The 15,554-nt window shown below is 21.2% G+C and overlaps 4 protein-coding genes across 4 annotated transcripts in view; all 4 read left to right on the plus strand. All coding sequences in view use genetic code 6, as the record gives it.

Moving 5' to 3' along the window:
* Positions 1–74: 74 nt before the first annotated feature.
* Positions 75–6,867, plus strand: TTHERM_00255700 (transmembrane protein, putative; the record flags this gene model as incomplete). The annotated part of the gene is made up of 5 exons (XM_001019124.3): positions 75–636; positions 792–1,452; positions 1,500–5,920; positions 6,045–6,243; positions 6,300–6,867. 5 exons carry the CDS (start codon positions 75–77, stop codon positions 6,865–6,867), a joined length of 6,411 nt encoding a protein of 2,136 aa, XP_001019124.3.
* A 595-nt stretch (positions 6,868–7,462) lies between these two features.
* Positions 7,463–13,601, plus strand: TTHERM_000255707 (cyclic nucleotide-binding domain protein; the record flags this gene model as incomplete). Its single annotated transcript, XM_012798403.1, has 18 exons — positions 7,463–7,501; positions 7,560–7,609; positions 8,006–8,095; positions 8,359–8,448; positions 8,731–8,820; positions 9,086–9,175; positions 9,461–9,550; positions 9,829–9,918; positions 10,203–10,292; positions 10,621–10,710; positions 10,919–11,008; positions 11,264–11,353; positions 11,653–11,742; positions 11,984–12,073; positions 12,380–12,469; positions 12,757–12,846; positions 13,113–13,202; positions 13,481–13,601. The coding sequence occupies 18 exons, from the start codon at positions 7,463–7,465 to the stop codon at positions 13,599–13,601; spliced, it is 1,560 nt and encodes a 519-aa protein (XP_012653857.1).
* Positions 13,602–14,802: 1,201 nt separating this feature from the next.
* TTHERM_000255715 (hypothetical protein) lies at positions 14,803–15,123 on the plus strand (the record flags this gene model as incomplete). The annotated part of the gene is made up of 1 exon (XM_012798404.1): positions 14,803–15,123. One exon carries the CDS (start codon positions 14,803–14,805, stop codon positions 15,121–15,123), a length of 321 nt encoding a protein of 106 aa, XP_012653858.1.
* A 307-nt stretch (positions 15,124–15,430) lies between these two features.
* Positions 15,431–15,554, plus strand: part of TTHERM_000255723 (hypothetical protein) — a gene marked incomplete at both ends in the record, with an annotated part of 246 nt that continues 122 nt past the window's right edge. Inside the window, one exon of the mRNA XM_012798405.1 lies at positions 15,431–15,554. This exon is cut by the window's right edge and continues 122 nt beyond it. Coding sequence (XP_012653859.1) covers positions 15,431–15,554 — 124 coding nt within the window.

The following is a 15,554-nucleotide window of genomic DNA, read 5'->3' on the forward strand; positions in this document are numbered from 1 at the left end:
AATTAAAATTTTGTAAAAATCAACCCTAGTTTATTAAAGTTGTAATATAGTAGTAGAACACAAAATATTAGATTATGATTTAGCAAGATAGCAGGTAGTCAAAGAGGACTAGGTATTTTCAGAAATTTTATACTGAAGAAATATATAGATTGGCTCACGCATATAGTAGAGATAAACCATGGATTGCAGTGTTGATAGTAGTTAAACAAGCTTCTATATTCTTTTTTTCTGTTTCTACTCAATTTAATGATATAGTTAATTCAGATAGTAATTTTGACTTTTTAAAACAAAATGGAATAGTCGGCTATTTGGATAATGATACTCTGATGTAAAACTTAAATTATATTTTATTCTCTTTGAACGCTTGCTTGATTGTCTACATTTTTTTAGTTTTCTTGAGATTTCTTTTTAAGTGCAAATCTATAGAGTCAAAAGAATAAATAAACTAGAAATTAAATACAAACTATCTAAATGAAGAAAGAGCTAATGATAAGAGTAGCTTAACTGATAAGCTCTTCTCATTTTTTATCATCATATACTAACATTTTCTATATATTCCATCAATATTCTTGAGCTTACACAGATTTAGTGATAGCATAACTGCTATAGCCTTGACTATAATTGCAATATTCCTTAGTAATAATTAAACAAATATATAAACAATTGATTAATTTTAAGTTTACATTTTTTCATCAAGAATAATGATCTAAAATATGTGAAATATAATTTCTGAATAATAAATGCTTCAATTAAAAATACAATTATTTATATCATTATTTTCTAAAATTTAGATTTGATTGTTTCTGATGTTGATTACAACTATGAAATTAAGTCTGTTAATTATCTGGCAAGACCTTTTTCTTACACTTACTTTTCATTTAGAGTTATTCCAGAAATATTCTTTTTTATAGGAATAATATTTTCTCCCAAAGGCCAAAGCGCAATATTGGCTTGCTATTAATTATCTAGTGGCTTTATTTCTTTCTTTTATTCTGATTATTACAACAGGATATCTTAATATTTGAACGTCTTTATGCATATCACATTATTCTGCTTAAGTGTAATTATTTAGGCTGGTATTTCATTCAAATTTCCATAAAACTTAATTAGTCACATGTTTATTGTATTTTTACCTCTTTGCTATAAGGTTACATAGTACACTATACAAAAATACTATCAAATTATTGATGATAGCATTTAAATGTTAGTCTCTGAAAAATATAACGAGGCGATTAAGCTAGATAAAATAGTAAGAATGAATCTATTCAATGAAGTGCCTGATTCTAGATAAAGCGAGAAAGAGGAAATCAAATTGATGAATTTAGTTTCTAAAAGCCAATAAAACTAATTTAATCCTATATTTAAATTTCTCGAAAGGTTTAACTTGAACTTAAAATCAATATAAAAAGCTTAAGATTTTCAACACGAAAGCAATAAATTCAAAAAATAAGAGTAAAATTTTTTAATAGATTTAGAGCAATTGTTAAAATTTATTTTAGATAGTAGGTGGTTAAAAAGTAAATTCTGCAGATAATTACAGAGTCATTTAAAAAGAGCTTTAAGGAAAAAAACAGAAAAAAAGAGAGCATCTTTTAGCAATAACTCAATTATTTCGTTTTCTTAATAGAGATCACACAATCTCATAGAATTTATTGGATTTAATTTTTGCAACTGTCTATGGCTAAAAAGCTATCTATCAAACAGATCCAGTTGTTTAATTCGATTCATTCAATATTTTTGAAGTAGAGAGCAATTAATAGAAAGCTTATGGGCAGAGCTAATCCTTTCGATTGCTCATATCTTGAAGTGATTGTTTTTGAAAAGAGATTGGAATATTCCTACAACTTATTTGACTAAGCTATAAAAGTAAAGCTAGAATTATTGAACATGATGAAATGCAAAGAAATTGAAGTCACAATGCTCGTAAAAAAAATAGAACTATTTTAGGAGCTAAAAGCAAGATTAAAAATAAATTTAAACACATTGTGCTTAATGAATGATGAAAGTTTGGATTTATTAAATATCCAAGCTCTATTTTTAGAGAATTTAGCTTTTTCTGAGAAAGATATTAATTTGATGCAAATTAACAAATACAGAAGAAAACACTAAGCTAGATTAAACTAAAAATACTTAAATTATGAAGAAGATTTAGTGAGCAGTACAATTAATAGTGATAGATTTGATGAAAAAACTTGTATAATCTTTGCAACTTACAAAGATTAAAGAAATATATTGATAAATGAAGTCTCATCTAATTTTTAAGATATTTTCTAGTACACAACTAATAATGACGTCAAAGGACACAGCATAGATTCCATAATTCCACATCATTTTTAATCCTTTCATAACAAATATATAGAAAATTATTTGGAGGAAGAAATATCTTACTGTGTTGAGGATGATGCCCAAGAAATTCCTTAAAATAGCTAAAGTTAATAAAACGAAAATGAAGAAGCTGAAAATTTAGAGGTTCTAGATAAAACCAAAAACAATTAATTCTAAAAGCTAGACAAGAAATTACTTTCATAGAACAATTAAAAAATTTTAACAAGAGGATGCAGGATGAATAATTAAATCATATTTGCTTAGCTAAATCCAATTTTTATTTTACCAGTCAGGATCGACATACGCATAAACCAGATTTATGAAACAAAAGCGTTTGGTCTTACAGCCAAGATTAAACATATTAATGATTAATTCGATTATATTCTATTTGATGAAAAAAGCTTAAATACCATTGGAATGACTGAGAAAATACATTACACTTTATTTCCATATTAAGAATCGTTGCAGAAAATAAATATCAGAAAGGTATTTCCTTTTTTGATTGGAACTCAAGAGACTGGTGAGAATTCTTTAAATAAGCACTAAAATTAATAAGAAGTTTAATAAAGAGAAAAATATCATATTAATTTAGCTTAAGGAGGCGAAGAACTTTTAAAACAAACGAGCTCAAATATAATTAAAAAGAAGTAAAAAATAAATTTCATTGTAATTTAGCCTATTGATACTATGAAAACCACAACAACTGCTATTACTTCTAGCTTGAGCTTGAAAAAATCTTAAGCAAAAATAAAGTCTTTAAAATAAATGAAAACAACAGCTTAAGCCTCTTTTAAGGACTTAAATTCTTATAATTTCTTTTTTGTAGAATTGACTTTACATAAAGTTAAATATACTGGCATAGAGAATGTTAGCTATATTGAAATATAAAAAATGAGACAACTTAATTTTAATGAATAGGCTTCTTTTATCCTTTAGCAAGTTAAAAACCCTAAAAAATAAACATTTTATCATTAATTATTTTTCTAATATGAGCTTGATAGAATTATTCAAGAGCTTGAACAAAAAGCATTGATATAAAATATTTAAGTAAACCATTCTCAACTCACTTCTTCACTTTAAGCAATTAGTGCTTTAAATCCTTTAAATCACCAAATTTCTAGTAACAATCAAATTTCAACTGCAGGATCATCATTTAACAATATATCAAATTAGTATTAGAGTAATAACTAGGCTGCTAAAAACAAATAATTGAGCCTAACTATTGAAGATAGCTCTAATCTTGAAAATTTAAAACATAAATCTAGCAACTTGGCTGTTGAATAGCCAATAATAAAAGAGCAAGAAGAAGATGATTACAGCCTGATTCACAGTGAAGTTCAATAAACTTAAATTGACAATAGAAAAAACTTAGAATTTAATTAAACATAACCCTCTTTTTTGATATAATAAAAACAAGCAGCAGGGAATAACAATTTAATTTATTAAAATGATCAAAGCCTCAAAACTTAAGATCAAATTTAAGAACTTTATCAATTTTAAGATGAATCTGCATTTATAAATTAAATGTAGAATAGCTAATTCCAATACAATCAACAAAATAATAATATTTAAATTTTAGATAATAATTAAAATTATTCAAGCTTAATTGAGAAATCAGTAAACAACGAAATTTCATTCATGAATGCTAACTAGTACACCAACTAAAATATAATTAATTAGAATTTAAATGATGTGAATATATCTTATAATAAAACCAATGTATAAAATAATATATCTGCAGCTGATGTTTCTAAATTAGAATTAATATAAAAAAATTAAAACAATTATTATTCATATAATTAATCATTATAAAAATAGTAAGAAATGTTAATGTCTCCATCTACATAAGCTATATTTTCTCCTACATCCACTGAGAAAATAATGAACTTTCCTATCAATTCACCTCTTAATTCATAGTAAAATTTCATGAGCAATTAAAATTTAAATTCAAATAAGTTAACAACAGCTGGCTAAATGTCATAAAATTTTATTATTATGTCACCTCACTCCCCTCAGTAAAGTTCTTAGCAACTTGTTTTGGACTCAAATACCATGAAAAATAATAATTTTAACAAAAAACATTTAAAATTTACAAGCGATAATTTTTTATCACCAAAATTACCTGAAGAAACAGAAAACTAAATAATTAAATCTGATATTTTCAACAAACTTTCACCTGATTCTAAGTAAGTAGCCTAAAAAAACACTTATGACAACAAAATCATAAATGAGTAATTTAACGAAAACTATATGAATTTAAATGCTCCTAGACAAACTGATCAAAAAGAAAAATATAATAATAATATTTATAACCCTCAGATTGTTAAGAAAGCGTAAGGAAATCTTAGCTTAAGTTCACCATCTGGTGAAAATTATTATTAGTATGCCAAAAAAGAAGACAAACTCACAAAGAAGTAGAAAGTTTAAGATATTTAGTATGATATTGCGTCTACTAACTCTAAAGACTCCAGCTCAGCTTCTGCAAAGAGGTAGCTTTAGCAAATCATGGCTGATAAATCCATTCTTTAAGTTATTAAGGGAATGAACTTAATTGGAATAGTATGTTTTGCAACTATGATTTCAATTACATGGGTTTAATATACTCAAATGTATTAAAATTTATCTTCTTCAAATTAAGATTACTAAGTGTTTGACTTCCCTACAAAATACCAATCAAGCTTAAGTGAAGTTCTTAAATATTAAAATACACTTTATCTTTTAAAATATTCAACTCAGTTAAAGTTTGATTCTCCTGCTGCAAAGTAATTATTTTAAAATACAACTACTCTTAATAAGTGGGGAACATTTAATGTGATAAATTAAATGATAATTGAGATGTAAAGGGCAAGCATTGAAAGGAAAGTTTTTGTTTTGATGAGAGAAACATATTTCTTATTTTCTATTGGATAGTATTATAATACATCTTAGTTAACTGGTACATCATCAATCCCTTCTTAACTGGTAGCTATAAATTATAATTCATCACTATCATATGGTCTGACTATGGCATATTAGCATGTATTCCGTTATATTAACAACTTGGGTAATGGAAGACCAGAGTATTATTTGATAGACAATCAACTTAAAGAAATAGAAAAATTAAAAAGCGTTCAAAATGAAATGCTAACCTAGCAACAAGATAAATAGAATTAAATTTAAAACTAACTAACAGTGCTTATGGTGGTGATAATAGTAATCAATGCTGGATGTTTAGGAATAATAATACCTCTTTATTATCACATTTAGAAGGAAAGAGATATCATTTTGTAGCTATTTGCAACATTTTCTACTTAAAAGATAGATTTTCTTATTAAAAAAATACAAAAATCATATTTTAGTTTTAAAACTTAGTCACTCTACTCAACTAAAAATAGTTAGTCCCTGAAGCAAACAGTAGTCTAATTCCAAGCAATGAATAACGAAAAAGATCTAAGAAAATAAAACATAAGCACAATGACTAAATTACCGAGATTTAATTTGAAAATTAATATATCAACACTTTTAATATTTGTAGTTATTATTTGCTATCCAATAATTAATAAAATTGTTACTCAAGACTACCTAGACAAATCCATCTTAGATTTATAAACTATGAGTAAATTTTTTATTCAAATTTGAAATATTTTTTGTTTAAAATTTCTTTGCAATTTAATTATTTTAAATATAATTAATTTTTAATAAAATATCTTAAATACTAAATTTCTATTTATTTTAAAAAGTGAAAGTTTACCTTCTGAGATCATATCTGCTTGAAAATATTGGTATGGACTTCAATATTTTAGTAATGAAAATTAACCCAACACTTAAGCCGATGTCTCCTACTATTTACTATGATTATTTAAACAATTTAATTTAGCAGCAACAATAAATTAATGATGACATATAATGGATTGTAAACTCTTAATTTTAGGATAAAAGGTATTCTTAATTAGATTAAAAACATTTGTAATTTATATAATTTAATTTATTATTAGATATAATTAAGATCTCTATAGTAGTTTTTTCTTTAGTGCTTTCAAATCTAATTTATGTGAACTGTTTGATAAATATCCTCAATTTAATACAAATTCTACCAAGATAGACACTAAAATTTGTTAAGGTACTCAATAAGGTTTCTTGATGTAAGGACTGTAAGTAGCTTATAAACACTCTCTATAATTATTCCCTTAATTATATAATATATTTAACTTAGCTGATACAAATTAATCGTTAATTTAAGTTTAAGCTTTTCTCTCTGCTTTTAACATATAAGACTATACTATTTATACAGAGTTTTTGGATGAAACCATAATCAGCTTAAATTAATTTATTATTACATAAGGTAACAATTTCTACAATTAAATTATTTTATTTTAAACAATCTTAATTTCCATACAAATGGTTATTATGGTTTTAGTCTTTTTGCTTGGTTGGCTTTCATTCAGTAGGCATTTAAACGATTCGTTACATCAAACAAAAAACTATTTATAAATATTGGACATAAATACTTTAATAGAAAACACTTATATATTAACTTATATAAAGAAAAATACTATTATTTGATAGATACTCTAGCTATATAGTTTTATTTTAATTTAAATAATCCTATCTTTACTTTGTAATATAATATATAATTTAATTAGTATTTTATTAAAATAAATATTTATCCATTAATCTTGCTTTAAATTTCAAGTGCTTATCACATTTACAAAAACCAATAATAAATTCTATTAACATAATTATAAAATAATTTTATAAACTTGAAGAGATCAATCACTATTTCTTAAAAATATAAGTTATAAACAATTTAAAAGTTCATATTTTTACAATCATAAGAAAAAATAGTTTTATGAATACCAATAATCCTCATTAATTATAACTATATATATTTAAGTCCCATACATTATTTTCAAGCCCACAAGAACAATAATTAATTAGCAGAATTTTTCAACATATGACTACCCATCACTAATTCCTACTATATTTTTAATTATACATTTAAATAGAAATATTAAGATTAAATAATTAATTTTACATTACATTTTTATGATATCTGAAAGCAATTTATAAAGTCATATAGTTTATTTGTTCTATTTATCCACTTGTAATTAATTAAATTTCTATAAATTGGTATTCAATACTTTTGAAAAAAAAATAAATGAGACAATAGATTAAATATTACTAAGAATTAGAAGAAGTAATTATTTATTTTTTTATGAAAATAGTTTAAATTTATTTTTTATGAATAAAAAAAGTATTTAAACTCATCACTCTAATCTCACTTGGATGTCCATATTTCTCTTAGGTATATTTGATTAATAAAATAAAATATTTAACTTTCAATTTATTTAAAATATTATTTGTCTAACAGAAATTTTCTGATAGACATATATATTCATTCATTTTTATTAAAAAAAATAATTTTTTTAGTAATTTTAACTTTTTTATTACTTTCAATTATGAATATTCATTATCAATTTTTTTTATTTGATATTTTTCTTTATTTTTTCTATCTAACACTTTTACTTCATTAAAACTATTTATTTGTTTTGGATTTATAATATTTTTGGTCACAAAAATGAATTTAAAACAATAAAACGTTTTAATTTATTTGATTTATTTTTCTTATTATTTCATATTTTTTCTTTATTTTTTCCTTCTTAACTAATTAATTGTATTTTTTTTTTGAATATTTAAAAAGTGGCAATTAAATTGGTGATGAAGGCATATCTGGCTTAGGTTCTGCTTTAGCAAATTGCACTAATCTCTCAAATTTGACACTTTAACTTTAGTAAAACAGTTTGTTTTGGATTTTGAAATTTTTAGTTATAAAATATAATTTAAAACAATATTACTCTTTAAATTAGATTTTTATTTAATTTAATATTATTTTTCTTTTTTATTGTACTTGTATTTTTTCTTTCTTACACTTTTCTTAATTTAACTCCTTATTCATGTTCAAGTTTTGCTTTTATTATCTTATTATTTGATCTTTTTCTTCATTTTTTTGTACTAACTAATTAGTTATATATTTTTTATTCAATTATTAAAAAGTTACAATAAGATAAGTGCAATTGGTGCATCAGTCTTAGGTTCTGCTTTAGCAAAATGCACTAATCTCTCAGCTTTGAAACTTGATCTTAGGTAATAATATTTTATTTGTTATAGATTGTGATATTTTTAGTTATAAAAATAAATTTTAAATAATATAACTCTTTTAATTTATTTATTAGATTTTTATTTGATTAAATTCTTTTTTCTTTTTTATTCTACTTGTATTTTTTTTCTTTTTATATTTCTTAATTTAAATTATTTTTTTTTATTCAACTTTTGCTTTTGTTATTACTTAATTCATTTCTTATTATTCTAACTAACTAACTAACTAACTAATTAATTATATTTTTTTTTTCTTCAATATTTAAAAAGTGACAATTAAACTGGTGCTGTAGGTGCATCAGGCTTATGTTGTGCTTTTGCTAATTGTATTAATCTCTCAAATTTGAAATTGAATCTTCGGTAACAACAATTTATTTGTATTAGTATGTGATAATAAAATGAATTTAAAACAATATAATTTTTTTCATTTGTTTATTAGCTTTTTATTTAATTTATTTTTCATTTTTATTGTACTTGTTTTTTTTCTTTATTTCTATCTTTTTTAATTTATCCTATTTTTTTATTTTCAGCTTTCGTTTTATTATCACCTAATTTATTTGTTATTTTTTCATTTTTTTTCTTCTAACTACCTAATTAAAATAATATTTCATCAATTATAAAAAAGTGGAAATTAAATTGGTGCGATTGGTGCACCAGATTTAGGTTTTGCTTTAGCAAAATGCACTAATATTTCAAATTTGACACTTAATCTCAGGTAAAAATATCTTATTTGTTTTGGATAGTGATATTTTTAAAATAAAAATTAATTTAAAACATATTAACTCTTTTAATTTGTTTATTAGCTTTTTACTTGATTTTATTTTCTTTATCTTTTTTATTGTACATGTACTTTTCTTTATTTCTATCTTTCTTAATTTAAGTCTTTTTTTATGTTCAACTTTTCCTTTTAATATTAATTTATTCATTTGTTTCATATTTTTTCTTCGTTTTTCCTTCTAACTAACTGATAAAAATATATTTTTATTCAATTATTAAAAAGTTACAATAATATTGGTCCAATTGGTGCATCAGGTTTTGGTTCTGCTTTAGCAAACTACACTAATCTCACAAATTTGACACTTGATCTTAGGTAATAACAGTTTATTTGTTTTAGATTGTGACACTCTTAGTTACAAAAATCAATTTAAAACAATAAAACTCTTTTAATTTATTTATTAGCTTTTTATTTGATTTACTTTTCTTTTTTATTGTACTTGCTTTTTTTTTTCTTTTATATTTCTTTATTTTAATCATTTTTTTATCTTTCACTTTTACATTTATTATTAGTTAATTAATTTTTTATTATTTCATATTTTTTCCTTCTTACTAACTATTTATTTTTTTATTTTTTCTTTCATATTTAAAAAGTGACAATTAAATTGGTGATTAAGGAGTATCAGGCTTAGGTTTAGCTTTGGTAAATTGCCCTAATCTCTCAAATTTAACTCTTTATCTTGAGTAAAAATAGTTTTTTTGTTTTGAAGAGTTTTATTTTTGAAATAAATTATGAATTTAAAACTATAACTCTTTTTGTTTGTTTATTAGCTTTTTTATTTGATTTATTTTTTCTTTTTCTTTTTTATTGTACTTATTTTTTCTTTCTTTCTTAATTTAACTGATTTTTTATTTTTTAAGCTTTTGATTTAATTATTAATTTATTAATTTCTATTATTTGATATTTTTCTTAATTTTTTTCTCTAACTACCTAATTAATTATATTTTTATCTTCAATTATTAAAAAGTTATAATTAAATTGGAGCAATTGGTTCATCATGTTTAGGTTCTGCTTTAGCTAATTGCAATAATCTCTAAAATTTGACACTTTATCTTCGGTAAAAACAGTTTATTTGTTTTTATTGTGATATTTTTAATTATAAAAATTAATTTAAAACAATAATACTCTTTTAATTTATTTATTAGCTTTTTATTTGATTTATTTTTTCTTTTTCTTTTTTATTATACTTTTGTTTTTATCTTTCTTTCTTTCTTTCTTTCTTTCTTTCTTTCTTTCTTTCTATCTTTCTTAATTAAATTTATTTTTTTCTTCTTCAATTTTTTCTTTATTATTAGTTAATTTATTTCTTATTATTTCATATTTTTCTTCATTTTTTCCTCCAAACTACTAATTAATTACATATTTTTTCTTTAATTTTTAAAAAGTAACAATTTAATAGGCGATGATGGTGCATTAAGTTTAGGAACTGCTTTAGCAAATTGCACTAATCTCTCAAATTTAACACTTTACCTTCAGTAAAAACAATTTATATAATATAAAAATGAATTTAAAAACTTATAATTAACTCTTTAAATTTGTTTATTAACTTTTTATTTGATTTATTTTCTTTCTATAATTGTGTTTTTTCTTTCTTTCTATCTTTCTAATTTAACTCTTTTTTTATTAACAACCTCTCCTTCACTAACTAATTAATTATAATTTTTTTCTTCAATATTTAAAAAGTGACAATTAAATTGGAGATGTAGGAGCACCAGACTTAGGTATTGCTTTAGCAAAGTGCACTAATATCTCAAACTTGACACTTAATTTTTCGTAAAAACAATTTATCTGTTTTTGATTGTGATATTTTTAGTCATAAAAATGAATAAAGCTCTTTTAATTTGTTTATTAGCATTTTATTTGATCTATTTTTATTTTTGTTTTATTGCATATGAGTTTTTTCTTTCTTATTATCTTTCTTAATTTAACTCGTACTATTTCTTTTATTATATTATTTCAAAAATTTTTTTCATTTTTTCCTTCTAACAAACAATATAATTTTATATTTTTTCATCTATAACTAAAAAGTTATAATTAAATTGGTGCGATTGGTGCATAAGGTTTAGGTTCTGCTTTAGCAAATTGGACTAACCTCTCAAATTTGACACTTTATTTTGAGTAAAAATAATTAATTTGTTTTGGATTGTGCTAATTTTTGTTATAAAAATGAAATTTAAAACAAAAAAACTCTTTTAATTTATTAATTAGCTTTTTATTTGATTTATTTTTCTTTTTCTTTTTCTTTTTATTGTAATTTTGTTTTTTCTTTTCTTTTCTTTTTTTTATTTTAATTTATTTTATTTTTTTATTTTCAAAATTTGCTTTTATTATTAATTATTTCATTTTTTTTCTTCATTTGTTCCTTTTAACTTACTGATGAATTATATTATTATTATTATTTTACAATAATTAAAAAGTTACAATTAAATTGGTGCAATTGGTATATCAGGTTTAGGTTCTGCTTTATCAAAATGCACTAATCTCTCAAATTTGATACTTTATCTTGAGTAAAAATAGTTTATTTGTTTTGAATTATGATATTTTATAATATAAAAATGAATTTAATACAATATACCTCTTCTAATTTGTTTATTACTTTGTATTTTTTTCTTCTTTCTATCTTTGTTAATTTAATTCATTTTTTATTTTTAAAATTTGATTATATTATTTATAAAATGCATTTCTTTTATTTCATATTTTTTCTTTCTCAAAACCAAATTATATATTTTTTATTCAATAATTAAAAAGTAGCAATTAAATTGGTGCAACTGGTGCTTCAGACTTAGGTTCTGGTTTAGCAAATTGCATTAATCTCTTAAATTTGACTCTTTATCTTTGGTAAAAACATAATATTAGTTTTGGATTGTGATATTTTTTAATATAAAAATAAATAATACGAAAACAATAAAAATCTTTTAATTGTTCATTGGATTTTTATATGATTTAATTTCCTTTTTCTTTTTTATTGAACTTTATTTTTTTTTTTTTTTGCTTCTTAATTTAATTAATTTATTTATTTTCAACTTTTGCTTTATTTTTACTTAATTATTTTCTAATTAAATCATATTTTTACTTCATTTTTTACTTTTAACTAACTAACTAACTAATTAATTAATTATTTTTTTTTCTTCTATAATTAATAAGTTACAATTAAATTGGTTCAATTGGTGTATCAGGTTTAGGTACTGCTTTAGCAAATTGCTCTAATCTCTCAAATTTAACACTTAATCTTCAGTAAAGTCAGTTTATTTGTTTACAATATAAATTAATATAAAAAATAAATTTAAAATTATATTGCTTTTTAAATTTATTAATTAGATTTTTATTTGATTTAATTTTCTTTTTCTTTTTTATTGTACTTCTGTCTTTTCTTTCTTACTATCTTTCTTAATTTAATTCATTTTTATTTTAAACTTTTGCTTTTATTATTGCTTAATTAATTGTTTATTATTGATATTTTTTCTACATTTATCCTTATAATTAAATAATTATTCTATATTTTTCCTTCAATATTTAAATAGTAGCAATAAAATTGGTGATGATGGTGCTTCAGGATTAGGTTTTGCTTTATCAAACTGCACTAATCTCTCAAATTTGACACTTTATCTTAGGTAAAAGTAGTTTGTTTGTTTTGTATAGTGATATTTTTAATTAAAATAAATTTAAATCAATATAACTTTTTAAAATTATTTATTAGCATTATATTCTACTTGATTTATTTTTCTTTTTTTTTTTTGTACTTGTGCTTTTTTTTCTTTCTTAATAGAAATATTATTTTACTTTGCCTTTATTATTAAATAATTCACCTCTAATTATTTCATATTTTTTCCTTATAATTAGCTAATTAATTATAATTTTTTCTTTAAAATTTAAAAAGTTACAATTAAATTGGTGCAATTGGTACATCAGGCTTAGGTTCTGCTTTAGCAAATTGCACTAATCTCTCAAATTTAGAACTTAATCTTCGGTAAAAAAAATAATTTGTTTAGGAATATAATTTTTTTAATATAAAAATAAATTTTAAACAATAAAACTCTTAAAATTTGTTTGTTATCTTTTTATTTATTTCTTTAATTTATTTTTCTTTTTGTTTTTTCTTTCTTTCTATCTTTATTAATTTAACTCATTTTTTATTTTCAACTTTTATTATTACTTAATTAATCTTTTATTATTTCAAATTTTTTCGTCATTTTTTCCTTCTAACTAACTAATTTATTTTTTATTTTTTCATATATAATTAAAAAGTGACAATTAAATTGATGATGATAGTTCATCAGAATTAGGCACTGCTTTAGCAAAATGCACTAATCTCTCAAATTTGACACTTGATCTTTGGTAAAAACAATTTATTTGTTTTAGACTGTGATAATTTTTAATATAAGAATATTTTGAAAACAATAAGACTTTTTTAATGAGTTTATTAGCTTTATTTTACTTTTTCTTTTTTATTCTGTAATATTATTTTTCTTTATTAAAAATATTTATTCTATTTAACTTTTTTTAGTAATTTATTCTAATTTATAAAAAAAGTAATAACTAAATCAATTAATTAGAATAATAATAATTGAAAGTATAAAGAAAGTGTCTTAAATCAAAAAGTTTAGTTGTCATTAAAATAAAATTCTGGTGATAAATAAGTGTTGAAAAAAAATTGAATAAATATTAAATATTTGAATAATAGAATATATAAATGTTTGTTTAATTTTATAATATTTAGTAATAAGATAATTTAACTTAAAATATAAATAGATAGATAGATTTATTATTATTTTTATATTTATGAATATCATATTTTTATAAGTTAATAAATAGTTTATTAAATACAGGGAGGGTATTCAGGAATTTTTTGGAATGAATAAAGATTAATATTAAATTTAATCAAATGTTTTTAAAATTAAAAAAAATTATTAACTAAATAAATAATTAATAATATTTTTAAATTAATTTATATTTAAAAATACAAAATAATATACTCCTAAAAAAATACAGAGAACAGCTATATCTTTTATGAATTAAATGTTGAAATATCTGACTATGTTTTAAAAATGGATATAGTTAGTTACATTATCCTTGTTCACCACTTTTTATCAATAATATGTTATATTTAAAACAATTAATTTTTTTAATTTGAGACACTTGCTTTTTACTTTCAATTTTTATGATGAACTTATTTCACATTTACTTTTAATATAAATAATTGTAAAGGACTAAAAAAAATAAATAGAATTAAATTTTTTAATAAAATATTATATTTTAAATCAATATATAAAAAAAACGTTAGCATGATAAAAATTTAAAAGAAAAATTAAATAAAAAGCAAAAAATAAATTAAAAAAGTTAATTTTTTTATTTTAAATTAATTTCTATAATTAAAGATAACACAATCCAAAAAAAAAAAAATTGTGTTTACCTAAGATAAAGTGTCAAATTTGAGAGATTAGTACAACTTCCTAAATCGTAGCTTAAGCCTAATGCACCTTATGCTCCAATTTAATTATACCTTTTTAAATATTGAAGAAAAAATATATAATTAATTAGTAAGCTCGAAGGTAAAATGAAGAAATAATATGAAATAATAAGTAATAAATTAATTAATAATAAAAGCAAAAACTGAAAAAAAAATGAGCTAAATTAACAAAGAAAGAAAAAAAAACGCAAGCAGAATAATAAAAATAAAAATAAATTAAATAAAAGTTTATAAAGAAATAAATAAATTAAAAGAGCTAATTATATCGTATAAAATCTATTTTTTATAAAAGAATATCATAATCCAAAACAAATAAACTGTTTATACTCAAGATCAAGTGTCAAATAAGAAAGATTAGGGCACTTTACTAAACCAGAGCCTAAGCCTGATGCACCCTCTGCACCAATTTAATTATACCTGAGTTAATTAATTAGTTAGTTAGTTAGTTAGTTAGTTAGTTAGAAGGAAAAAATGAAGAAAAATATATAATTATATGAGATGAATAATGATTTTAAAAAAATTAAAAGTTGAAAATAAAAAAATGAGTTAAATTAACAAAGAAATAAACAGAAAAAACACAAACAGAATAAAAAAAGAAAAATAAATAAAATAAAAAGCTAATAAATAAATTAAAAGAGTTAATTAAAATGTATTAAATTAATTTTTTATTAAAAAATATCATTATTCAAAACAAATAAACAGTTTTTACTGAAGATTAAGAGTCAAATATGAGAGATTAGTGCACTTTGATAAACCAGAACTTAAGTTTGATGCACCTTCTGCACCAATTTAATTGTTACTTTTTAAATTTTGTAGAAAAAAAAAAGAGTTAATTATTTAGTTGTTAGGAAA

Source organism: Tetrahymena thermophila (assembly GCF_000189635.1).
Source record: "Tetrahymena thermophila SB210 genomic scaffold scf_8254590, whole genome shotgun sequence".
Classification (NCBI taxonomy): domain Eukaryota; phylum Ciliophora; class Oligohymenophorea; order Hymenostomatida; family Tetrahymenidae; genus Tetrahymena; species Tetrahymena thermophila.